General features: G+C 31.8%; 1 protein-coding gene across 1 annotated transcript in view; it reads left to right on the forward strand.

The window, feature by feature from the left end:
• The window catches only part of NFXL1 (nuclear transcription factor, X-box binding like 1), a 57,687-nt gene that overhangs the window by 8,365 nt on the left and 36,432 nt on the right, over positions 1–12,890 (forward strand). The window contains exons 5-12 of the mRNA XM_079153924.1: positions 380–510; positions 3,107–3,285; positions 3,539–3,700; positions 3,806–3,906; positions 4,223–4,337; positions 6,754–6,878; positions 7,750–7,872; positions 10,877–10,967. Coding sequence (XP_079010050.1) covers positions 380–510; positions 3,107–3,285; positions 3,539–3,700; positions 3,806–3,906; positions 4,223–4,337; positions 6,754–6,878; positions 7,750–7,872; positions 10,877–10,967 — 1,027 coding nt within the window. The remainder of the gene's footprint in view (positions 1–379; positions 511–3,106; positions 3,286–3,538; positions 3,701–3,805; positions 3,907–4,222; positions 4,338–6,753; positions 6,879–7,749; positions 7,873–10,876; positions 10,968–12,890) is intronic.

Genomic DNA, 12,890 nt, shown 5'->3' on the forward strand with positions numbered 1-12,890 from the left:
TTGATAAGTATAAATGCTAATGTTTAAAAAAGACTATAAAATTACATGAGTCGGTACCAGTATGACTTCATTTTTAAGGAAGATACACATACACATATTGCATTCTCACACACACACACACCCACACACACACACACACACGACCTGAGATTATCTAGAATGCTAACTGTAGTTATTTCTAGGCAATTGAATCTTGGGCAATTAATGATATTTTTCTTTAAATTGTTCTATACCTTACTACATTTTTATTAGGATATTTCTATTTTATAAGAATAAATAAGTTTTTATTTAATCCTTAGATTGAAAATAATTTAGTGTGATACTCTTTAAAGTATTGTGGAATTAATAATTAATATAATTTCCAACACTTTTGTTTTAGGTTTGGAGCTGTTCGGGATGTTTCTGTATATTTCACATGCCCTGTATCCAGAAGTGGGCTAAAGACAGCCAGTTTCTTGTATCTTCTTTGACAGATGATGATTTTGGCAAGAAAGATTATCCTTGGCCTTGGTAACTTTTTCTAATTAGTTAGATTTGAAGTTGTAAATGAAAATTGTACATAATAAGTTGCTTTATTGGCAGTTTCATTGTCCATGTTTGACCTTCAGCCATTTGGTTTATAAATATATGAAACCTTGGTAATGGCTTTTTTTCCTTCAATTTGGGTAACTCCTAGTTTCTTTCAGTAACTCCTAAATTATTCAATTTATTTTTTATCTTAGAACAATTTTTTAACTGTGCTTTAAACGGACTTTTGTTTCTTTTCTTTGGGACTGAAAATCTTTCTTAATTTTGTGTAGCTCTTGGAATTCCATTTTCACATTGAACAAGGTTATCATCTTATTTTGGTCATTAGACTTCCCAATTTTATCCTTGAAATCACAAAATTATATTATCTGATATCATTAATTTTCCTACATTTATTTTGTTGTGCTTATTGACAAGTATTTAATATTAGATTTTTGTTATATTTTGAGAAAGAGTTGTGGAATGGAAATTCTATATCTCTGCTAAACAAGGACAGTAAAAAATTTAACCATAGTGGCAACTCAAAGGTGTGGTTCACTCTCAAGGTAATGAAATACAAGCTCAGGGGCTCTTTGTATTTACATTTGTAGTTAATTTGTTGTTTGTAATTTTGTGTTCTTTTTCTTAACATAAGCCCCCAAATTGTATGCAAGCTTCACAATACCTACATCAGACTTCTCTTTATTATAGTGCATATTGAGACATTTGTAAAATTGTGGTGGTGTGGTTTTAAAAAACGTTTTAGACATACAAGTTACTTTGTAAAAATTCATAGCAATCAGTGAGAGATTTTATTTGTCCACTGCCAAAGAGGGAATTGGAGTTTGTTGAAAGGAAAAGATGGTTTTAGGCTTCTTACTCTTAAGTGGTGGAGTCAGGATTTGAAACCTAGAATTTCTGATTTCTGAATTCAGTGCTTTTTCCAGTTTTCCAACTGAGTTCTATCTTAATGGTCTTGCTTTTAGACATATTGTTTTCTCTTTATTGAATATGCTCCTTTAAAACAGTTTAAAATTTCTTAAGTCTATATTGATTTTGCTATTGTATGCTATTTACTTTTGGTGTAGGTAGTGTATTGTTAATAGGTGCAGAATTAAAGCAGATATTCTGACTTGTTAATTTTAGAAATTTAAATGTCACATGTACTTTTTCTCGCCCTTACTCTTCTCACTTGTATTTTTAGTAGTGTTTGTGCCATAGAGGAGGAAAGTAACAGTAAAGAGGATAATGAACTGCTACTCCTCAATCTAAAAGGGAACAAGTATTTAATCAAGAGGGCAATCTCCTTTGCATTCTATATTTCACAGTTTTTAAGAAAGAAAATAAATGGCTATTTTGTTTGAGAACCTATTTTGTTTAACTTTTTAAAGGTGGAGCTAGAACTTGGTAAAAATGTTAATAATTTTAAGTAAGTCGTTTTATGGAAATAAAAAATGTAAAAAAATGTGTTTCTACTAAGATATTGCTTGTTGATGAACAAAATATAGCATCATTACATTTCATTGTTGGCATTTTGCTTATTTATTTTAAAATCATATATTTGTAAACGTTGCCCTCTCTCAAATAGTTTCATGTCAGTGATGATGGCTCAGTGTGAAAATATATGGTATTTATTTGGAAAAAGAAAATGTTTTCATGACAATGAGAACATTGTTTTTTATACAGAAGAAATTTAAGTGATAATGTAAAGCTTGTTTTGGTATAGTGTTTTAACTATACTCATTTGTCTGGGAGATCATAAGGTTTAGAACCTTTTTTGGGAGTAGAGTGATCTATGATGATCTACAAGTGGATTTTTGATAGAGCTGAAGATCAGAACTTTAGTATCAAAGCTTATTTTAATGTTGTAGGTTACTAATCTTTCTGTCTTAGCAGAGAATATGAAATGATATTTGAACTTTTCTTTGGATATTTATCTATTTTGTATTGGATGTTGAGAATTATAAAATTCTTCTTTTTCAAGTTCATTTCTCCCTTAATTCTAGATTTTAGTCAAGTTTCTTGCTGCTATTTTGTCTACCTGTAACCCAACTGCTTTTCTGTTTACTGTTACTAATATATATTATTTATTTGTAAACCATATAATCAAACTTTTTAAAAACTGAACTTCTTAAAAAATCTAGTGAATACCTCAAGAATAAAGTTCAAGTGGTTAAAAGGAAGCTAGCTAATATTGCTTTCTTTTCTTTTTGAAATTGTATTCTGAATATATATGTTTAATATGTAGCAACTAACCACAGGTGGATATTTAAATTAAAAAAAATTAAAAGATAAAGAAATTCCAATCCTTCCTCAGTTGTATGTATTGGCCAAATCTCAAGTACCATATGTGTGACTAATTGCTACTGTACTGGACAGTACAGGTGTAAGACAGTTCTGTCATCTCAGGAAATCATATTATACAGAGCAATGCTAGATATTTTAAAAAGATCTTATTTTTTTTACTAATATGAAAATATCAGAGGGTTTCTTAACCTAAAACTAATTGAATAGAGTATCATCTGTTACTAAGTATGTTTATATTCCTGTCTTATGTTTAAGATGAAATTAATTTAAATAATTTCTTTCTTTTTTATAGTCCAAAATGTAGGTTTGAATACAAAAGATCAGAAACACCTAGTAGGTACTATTGCTATTGTGGAAAAGTAGAGGATCCACCTTTAGATCCATGGCTTGTGCCTCATTCATGTGGCCAAGTATGTGAGAGAGAATTTAAACCTCCTTGTGGTCATAAGTGTTTACTTCTCTGTCATCCAGGTGAGTTCCATATTCCATATTCCATTTTCAGTTAACCTGTGAGTGGGTATTTCTTCTTATGTTGAGGCAAAAAAAAAAAAAAAAAAAAAAAAAAGTGGAAGTTTAATTGAGAGCTTAAGTTTGCAATGAGAACATACTGAAAGCTATTGCCTTTTAAACTGTCAATAAAAGTTCTAGAAATTACTAATAGGTCTAAAAATTGAAAGTTTAATTTTCGACTTCTGATTTTTTCCCCCCTTTCTTTGGGATCTAGGTCCCTGTCCTCCTTGTCCAAAGATGGTTACAACTACTTGTTACTGTAAGAAAGCAAAGCCTATCCCTCGTAGGTGCAGCACCAAGGAATGGTCCTGTCAGCTGCCATGTGGACGCAAGTTGCTTTGTGGGCAACATAAGTGTGAAAATCCTTGTCATGCAGGTAAAAGCACATACCTGTTAGGTATTCTGATTTTCAGCAAGAATCAAAGCAATCTTTGTTGCTTTTATAAATTGTTTATTAGCTAACTTATCATTTTGGTTTTAGGAAATTGTCAGCCCTGTCCAAGGGTTAGTAGACAAAAATGTGTCTGTGGCAAAAAAGTAGCTGAAAGAAGCTGTGCAAGTCCACTGTGGCACTGTGATCAAGTAAGTTTATATACATTTTGAGGAGTGGATATTAAAGAATACAGAAAGTATAAATAACTAGAAAGCAGAAATACTAATTTGATTTAGTTGAACAAAAGATAATAAAGAATAGCAACTCAGGTGAACTGGATCACGATTTACGAAGCTAGTTTTCAATTAACACAATTTTAATTACTCAGGAAATTTTTTAAAGAACAGCTATTTATTGAATTTTGAACTCAGTACAGGGACATAAAGAAGTAGTTTATGATTAAAAATGGATTACGTTTTATACAGGGATGTTGACTTTTAAATCCTTCATTTTCGCTTATTTTAGGTATGTGGAAAAACACTGTCATGTGGTAATCATACATGTGAGCAAGTTTGTCATATTGGTTCTTGTGGAGAATGTCCTCGATCTGGGAAAAGGTTCTGTCCATGCCAGAAATCAAGTAGGACTTTTTAAAAAGAATGTTTTATTGGTGCATGTTAATTATACAGAAGAGTGAGTTTCATTGTGGCCTCTTTGTACTTGTACACAACATAATTTGATCTGTTTTACTCCATACTACCTCCTCTCCTCATTCCCCTTTATTGTCTTCCTTTACTTTAGTGATTTCCCTTCTGTTTTCTGTTTTGGTATGGGGGATTGAACCCAGGAGTACTTAACCACAGAGCCACATCCCCAACGATTTGTACATTTTTTTTTTTTTTTTTTAGAGATAGGGTCTTACTAAGTTACTTAGGGCCTTGTTGAGTTGCCAAGGCTGGCTTTGAACTCACAATCTTCCTACTTCAGCCTCCCAAGCCTCAGGCATGTGCCATCATGCCCAGCTCCCTTCTATTTTCATAGGATTCCTCTAACCCCACCTTTTTTCCCCTCTGGCTTCCACATATGAAATAAAACATGACATTTTATGTCTTTATATACTTTGAGTGTGGATTATTTCACTTATGATACTGGTTCCATCCCTTTTCCTATAAATGTCATAATTTCATCTTTTTAATGAATGAAAAAAAACTTCATTATTTATACATACCACATTTTGTTTATCCATTTATCTGTTGATGGATATCTAGGTTGGTTTCATAACTTGGCTGTTGTGAATTATGCTGCTATAAATATAGGAATGTGTGTATGTCTAAAGTGTAGTGGTTTTAAATTTTTTGGATAAATATAGAGGAGTGGTATAAGTGAATCACATGATAATTCCATTTTTTTTTTAATTTTGAGGAACCACCATACTAATTTCCACAGTGGCTGTACTAATTTTCATTCCCACTAACAGGGTGTAAGGGTTCAATTTTCCCCACATCCTTATCAGCATCTGTATTTTTGATGCTTGTCATCCTGATTGGAGTGAGATGGAATCTCTATGTAGTTTTCTTTCTTTTTTGGTACCAGGAATTGAACTTGGGGTACTTGATCACTGAGCCACATCCCCAGCGCTATTTTGTATTAGAGACAGGGTCTCACTGAATTGCTTAGTGTTTTGCTATTGCTGATGCTGGCTTTGATCCCCCTGCTTCAGCTTCCCAAGCTGCTGGGATTAGACATGCACCACTGCAGCCAGCTATCTGCATAGTTTTGATTTCTTTTTCCCTGATGGCTAAAGATCTTGAACAATTTTTCATATAATCATTGGCCATTACTATTTTTGAGAAGTATCTCTTTAGTTTATTTGCTCATTTATTGAGTGGGTTACTTCTTTTGGTGTTGAGTTTTTTGAGCTCTTTTTATATTCTGAATATTAATTCTGTTGGAAGAATAAGCTGCTCAAGGTTTTCCTCTATTCTAGACTCTCTTCATATTATTGTTTTCTGTGTAGAAGCTTTAAGAATTTTTCTTTTTTTAAGGAAATGAATATCATGCATGAAAAGACCTGGAAGAAAGTTAAATGCATATGACTAAATGAAACAAACTATTCTGAGAAAGCTATATACTATGGGACTTTGATTGTATGATATTCTGAAAAGTCAAAACTATGGAGACAGTGAAAAGATCAGTGGTTGCCAGAGGCTAGGAAGAGGGAAAGATGAATAGGTGAAGCACAGAGGAATTTTAGGATAATAAAACTACTTTTTATGATACTATTAGTTGTGGATTCATACTATCATACATTTGTCCAAACCCATAAAATGCATATTACAAAGATAAATTATGATCTTTGAGTGATCATATCATTGTTAAGTTCATCACTTGTTACTAATGTACAGTTCTATTAGGGGATATTGATAATGAGGAGGCTGTGCTATCATCATTACTGAGAATTAGATTATAGGTGAATTTTGGCTGTTTTGAGATAAAGGCATAGTTGGATTGCAGTTTGTGTCATAGTTGGATTGCAGTTTGTGTCAGCTTCCACCAGTAACAATTTGCATATTTTTTAAGATTAATACTTGTCAATGTGTTTGTTAAGGTTTTATAATGTTTAATAAATGTCTGTATCTTTTTTTAATCCTATGAGGTTAAGAGCAAAATAAAAAAAATTCTTTGTATTGTGAATATTCCTTAAAAGAGTTCTATGTAGTCTTACTCATTTCTTTACATAACCATTTCTGAAGTAGATTGCACATAAAAATGTGCTTGAGGACTATAAATTGTCATGTGTCAAATTTCTTTTTTTTTTTTTTGGAAAAATTGAAGATGTAAATGCATTAGCAAAACAAGATCAATTTTAAATTTCTTTTTAAAAAGTAAGGGCTTAAAAATTATAGGAATTATTTTCATTAAAGGAAGTTTTTTCCCAATAACTATGTGGATGTAAAATTTCATATAATCTGAAAAGGCTGTATCATTCTTTAGAGCGCTTCATTAGTGCCTAATAATAATTATCATATTAACATTGACATTTTGTCTGCTTTTAGAGTTTTCTTTGCCTTGTACAGAAGATGTACCAACTTGTGGAGATAGTTGTGATAAAGTACTGGAATGTGGAATCCACAGATGTTCACAGCGTTGTCACCGAGGTCCTTGTGAAACATGTAGACAGGTTAGTTGTGTCCTGTAATACTTTAGGAGCGACATATAATAATATGTCAAATGAGATTGTCTATAATTGTTTTCCATTATTTACTTTCATATACATTTATGTAGTGATGTATATGAGTTTGGTGTTCTAATATTTATAGTAAGAAGCAGGAGAGTATGTTAGTAATCAAATCTAAACATTTTCTTTTGGTGTAAAAGTTCTTATTTTTATAGTCCAGTGTGAGTTTATTTATTCTCAGAAGACATGTGAGTACTTGAGGAACAAGTCAAGAAGTGTTTATCAGGAGCCCAAAAAGGAAAAATTCAAGACAATTTTTAATCAGTGTCCCAACTGAAGGGCTGGGGAGATAGCTCAGTCGGTAGAGTGCTTGCCTTGCAAGCACAAAGCCCTGGGTTCAATCCCCAGCACGGCAAAAAAAAAAAAACAAAAACAGAAGACAGTTGAAGCGTGATGAATTAGGCCTAGTGATGATAGAAAAAAATGAATGCCTAGATCTAAGTCTTAAATTATATATATCATTTTAGTTTTGACTGTACTACCAGGTCAAGAAGTTAACTTGCTAGATAATTCATTTTTCTTACTCTACTGAGAAAAGATGTATAGATGTTATGGTTATAGCTGGATGTAAGTGATTTTAATATGTGGTATATTTTTAAATATTTATTATCATTTCTACCAAGTTTAAATTCTTAAGAAGTTCTTTTTGGAACAAAATGAGATATATTTGGGAGAGACAACTTTGGGTAAAGTCTTGCATATAAATTTGCAAATAAGATTTTTGTCATGTTTTAGTAATTGTGGAAATTGTAATGTGGGAATAAAAGGATATTAACAAAATTCAGTTTTAATACCATGTCTTTGATTATTCTAGGAAGTGGAAAAACACTGTCGCTGTGGAAAGCATACAAAACGAATGCCCTGTCATAAACCTTATATATGTGAAACCAAATGTGTCAAGATGCGTGACTGTCAGAAGCATCAGTGTAGGAGAAAGGTATGCTTAATAAGCTTGGGACACTGATTAAAAATTGTCTTGAATTTTTCCTTTTTGGGCTCCTGATAAACACTTCTTGACTTGTTCCTCAAGTACTCACATTCTTTGTTTTCTTAAAAAATATTAATAAATATCTAATGTAATTTTAATTGTTTTTATTAATGGGAAATCTGTCAGTTTTTTAAATGATGAGTCTTTTTGTCTTATACCATAATCTCTCATCTTGGTTCTCAGCTGAGAATCAAGTTAGGGTTCTGTTCCCTAACTTTAAAATATCATTAGCATTGTTGAAGTGATAGTTAATAGACCTAACTTCTATTGTTCAAATCTTATTGAGCCCGGATTCCTTTTTTCCATTATGAAATATTATTTTTTTTCTCTGGTAAGATTCCTTATTCTTAAATTGTTTGAAATATAATGGTGATTTCAGCTTGCTTTTTCTTGATGTTAGCATGGTACATATTTTTTCATTCTTTTAAAAGTGCATTTCTTATTTGGATTTTATTTTATCCCAGTTGACAATCTTTGTCATTTAATTTGAGTATAAATCATTTATATTTAATGGAATCTTTTTAGTATTGTTGGATTTGAATCTTAGTCTGGGGATGTAACTGTGGTGGAGTACTTGCCTTAGCAAGATTGAGGCCCTGGGTTCAGTGCCCAGAATCACAAAAAAGAAAGTTAAATAAATAAATTTTCTATCTTACTGTTTATCTTCTATTTGCCCATTCATTCTTTTTCTTTTTTTTTTTTTTAATCTTTTTTTGATTGAATGTTATTTTTTCAGTGATTCCATTTTATCTACTTAGGTTATTATCTATAACTAGTTTTCTTTCTTCTGAGTGTTACTTTAGGCCTTATATTCTTTAAGAACTACCTTAAAATAGTGTATTTTATGACATTTCTCCTGACCTAAAGTGTATAATTCTTATAATTTTTTACCCATGTATTTTATAACCCTCAATACATTGTTTACATTTTTACTTTAAACAGTTATTTTTAAAAGAGTTTGAAAAAATAAAACATAGTCTTCAATATATGTCATATCTATTTTTGGTACTTTTTTTGGTGTAGATTCAGGTTTCCATCTGGTTTCATTTTCTTTCTATCTGAAGGGTTTTCTTAATATTTCTTGTGGTGCCGATAATGAATATTTTCAACTTTGTATGTCTAAAAATGTCTTTCTGTGACCTTTGTGAATGGTATGTTTACCATAGAATTCTAGTTTGACACTTTGTTCTGTCAAAAGTACTTAATAGATTTCACTATCTTTTAGCTTTCATTTTTTTCCTAAATGGAGCTGTGATCATTACCTCTGTTCCTCGTGCATAATGTATTTATTTATTTTATTTCTCTATCTCTCTCTTTGTTTTTGGTGTTTTTTTTTGGTTGTTTTTAGGATTTTTCCTTTTGGGCTGTATCATCCTGCTTCTTGGCCTGCCTGAGAATTTTTTAAATTGTTTTCAATGTTGCAAACTGCACATTTTTGGGTGCTGAGTTTTTTTTTTTTTTTTTTTTTTTAACATTCCTTTAAGTATTCATAATATTTGTTCTGGGGCAAAGTTAAGTTGCTTAGAAACCACTTGATCTCTTTTAGGCCTGATAGAGTTAGTTGACTAGAGCATCCTTTTGTCTAGAGCTAATTTGGCCCTACTACTGAGGCAATAACTCTTCTTAACTATTTCACTTGATATCTGTATATCTCCTCCCACTCTGGCCATAAGGAACATAAACTATTCCCAGCCCTGTGCAACCTCTGGAAATTGTTTCCTTTTCTATTCAGTGGTTCTTTCTGAGGTTTTGGGTAGAGTCTTCTTACATATATATAGACCAGTATTCAGGCAATGATTCAGTGGGCCCCTTCTGGCTTTCTCCAGAGCTCTTTCTCTGTACTGCTACCTCCTCACCACAAATCTAGCCACACTGGCTTCCCTGAACTATGGATTTTTTTTGCTTAACTTGGTGAGACTACCAAGTTTTGTTTGTGATCTTCCTTTTTGTACAGCACCCTAGGGACCTCTAGGTCAGAGATGTTGCAGTTGCAGGGCTCACCTTGTTCATTTCCCTTCTCTTAGGGATTGCTGTTCTATGCTACATGATTAATGTCTGAAAACTGTGACTTCACCTTTTGTCTTGTTTTCTAGTTGTTTGAGACAGGAGCATAAATCCAATGAATGTGACGGCCATGCTTGGAATTAGAAGTGTCAATAGGCTTATTCAAGTCATGGAACACTATTGCTACTGGCAAAGTGTTAGGCATATTCCATTATTCAGTTTATAACTATTTAATTGAATGAGCAATTTTGACTTTTAATTGCTTTTCAGTAGAGTGTGATGTTTGGAGCTATTTTTATATACTTTTGAAATTTGTTCTTTTATGAATCACAACCCTAAATTTCTTAACACAGTTGTTTATGTGAGAAGTCAAGGGAGAAGTTAGGAGATGATAGATTTTTAAGTAGTTGCCTACTTTTTCTGAATGAAAATTAGGATGGGTGGTAGCTGTATTTCTCACAGGCAATTTGGAAATAAGGAGGTCGCAAAGAATGATGGATAAAATTAGCCTATCTTTGCTTCTCTTCATTAGTTGGTTTCCGATCCCATGGTTTGGAAATAACTGCCAAACTATGCACTGAACAAGTTTTATTTTAATGAATATTAAAAATTTTTAAAAATTAGTTGCCCAGATTAACTGTAGCATCTGAGTAGATGTGTTCCTTTGGTTAATGTTGTCAGTGTCTGTATAGATAAGTAAATGAAATTATCTGATGAAAGCATTTTAAATCATATAAAAATTAACTGAAGGGCAAGAAAATTCAGCTTGATTTTATTAGAGTAGGTCATTGTTTAAAACTGTAAATTTTTAGCAGTATATCTACTTACCATTCTTAGAGTGAGGAGAAATATCTTTGATTTCTGTAAGTTCTGTGGATAACTAGTAATGACATTCAGATATGCATGGATTTTCGAATTACCTATTCTCTATATATTGCTTTCTCTTCAGTGTTGCCCTGGAAACTGTCCACCTTGTGATCAAAACTGTGGACGGACTTTAGGATGTAGAAACCATAAGTGTCCATCTGTCTGCCACAGAGGTAAAATTAAACAGTAGCTATAATTATAATGTTTGTATTAGTGCTTTAAGTTGATAGCTTTTATATTCACTATCTTATTTGGACCTCCTAACAACCTTGAGAAGTACATAGGAAAGGACAGTTCCCAGTATCCCTATTTTATGAAAAATGTGATTTGAGCTAAAGGGGGTTCAGAGACTTATTCAGGGAAACATCTAGTATAGCAGTATAGCCAAGATTTGAACTCAAGCCTTCTGAATATAAAAGTTTTGTTCTTTCTGTAAAACTGGTTTTTTTTTTTTCCTCACTTAACCTTTCTCACACAATTTTTGTTTTAATGAGTTAAGATGTTAATAGACTTTTTTTGGTTTGATTCTGGATTTTATGAATTTATATGAAATTAAATCTAGTAAGGGATTGGCCAGTTCTCAAATATTTTAGTCTGAGGATCCCTTTATTCTTTTTGGGACTTTAAGGAACTTTTGTAAATGGGTTTTTTCCATTTACATTTATTGTATTTGAAGTTAAAATAAAATGTAATACTATCTATTATTTTAAAATATCAGTAATAAATCTATTAGTACATAGAATATTTTTGTGAAAAATAACTATTTTCTGAATAGTGGGGATGCTATTCTTTTGCATTCTTGTAAATATCCTGAATGTCTTGCTTAATAGAAGGCAACTGTTTTTACATAACTGCTTCTGCATTTAATCTTTTGTGATATGGCTTGTCACTAGCTATTGGACAACTCTTTTCTGTGCATGTGAGACCTTACAGATTCCCTGAATGAGCTCAGGATCCTTAGAGTACTTTGAGGATTGTGGCCTAAGTTATTATAATGACAGTTTTGAGCATCCACTAAGTATCAGGTACTGGGATTATGTGGGTGAACAAAGTTGACAGAGTTTCTGATCCTATGGAACCTAATTTTTGACTCTTCCCTCCTTGGTCAAATTCAGGTATTAAACAGGATAGACAAATATTAAAAGAAGGTCAAAATAAACCTAAAATTATGATTGTGGAAATGGTCCTACTATTTTACTATCTATACTCTGTCAAGGAGAGGACTGAAAAGATGACATTTGACCTGAAAGAAGTAAGGGATCAAGCCATATGGAAATGGAAGTTGAGTAGTGTTCCAGGTTAAAAAGCAGTGATTATAAAGTAGAATGCTCAAAGGGACATGGCAGGACATGAGATCAAAGAGATCACAGGTTAAAGTACTGCTAGAAAAAGGAGGATATGAATAGGACTCTAAAGAGTGTAAACACTGGTGGTGTAGGCAGCTTGCCTAGGTGTATGACCATTAAAGAGTTGAATCAGTAGTTTAAAATTTTCTCATCAGGAAAACACCAGGCCTAGGTGACTTTTACATATTATTTCTAACAAATTAATTTTTATTATGTATATAAGTTCAATTTATTCATAATCTGTTTGAAAATATGTTAAAAAAAAAAAGAAAAACCCACACACCCAACTCATTATTTTATCTTATAAGGAGAGTAAGAGAAAATTACAGGCCAATTTAACAGACATATTTGTGAAAATATTAATGTTTAATCTATTATAACCAACTTGGGCTTATTCCAGTAATGTATGGATCATTTAACATTAGTAAATCTAATGTTATTTACTATATTAACCATTAGAGGAGAAAAGAACTCTTCTAGGTTATTGTCTAAAATATGGTTGTTAAAATCCAACATCCATATATGACAAAAATTTAACTAGACATAGAAGAGAATATCATTAATCGAGTATCTGTAGAAAGTTTAGAGCAAATATCTTGATTAGTGGAGTGGTGTGGAAAATATTTCTCCTCATTTTGAAACAAATCTCATAAATATTTCAGTTTTCATCTCTAAAAAATGGATTCTTAACTTAAATGTAGTTAACATATTTCTTCATGTCACCAAATATCTGGTGTTCAAATTCTTATT

The sequence above is a fragment of the Sciurus vulgaris genome, assembly GCF_902686455.1.
Source record: "Sciurus vulgaris genome assembly, chromosome: 9".
Lineage (NCBI taxonomy): Eukaryota > Metazoa > Chordata > Mammalia > Rodentia > Sciuridae > Sciurus > Sciurus vulgaris.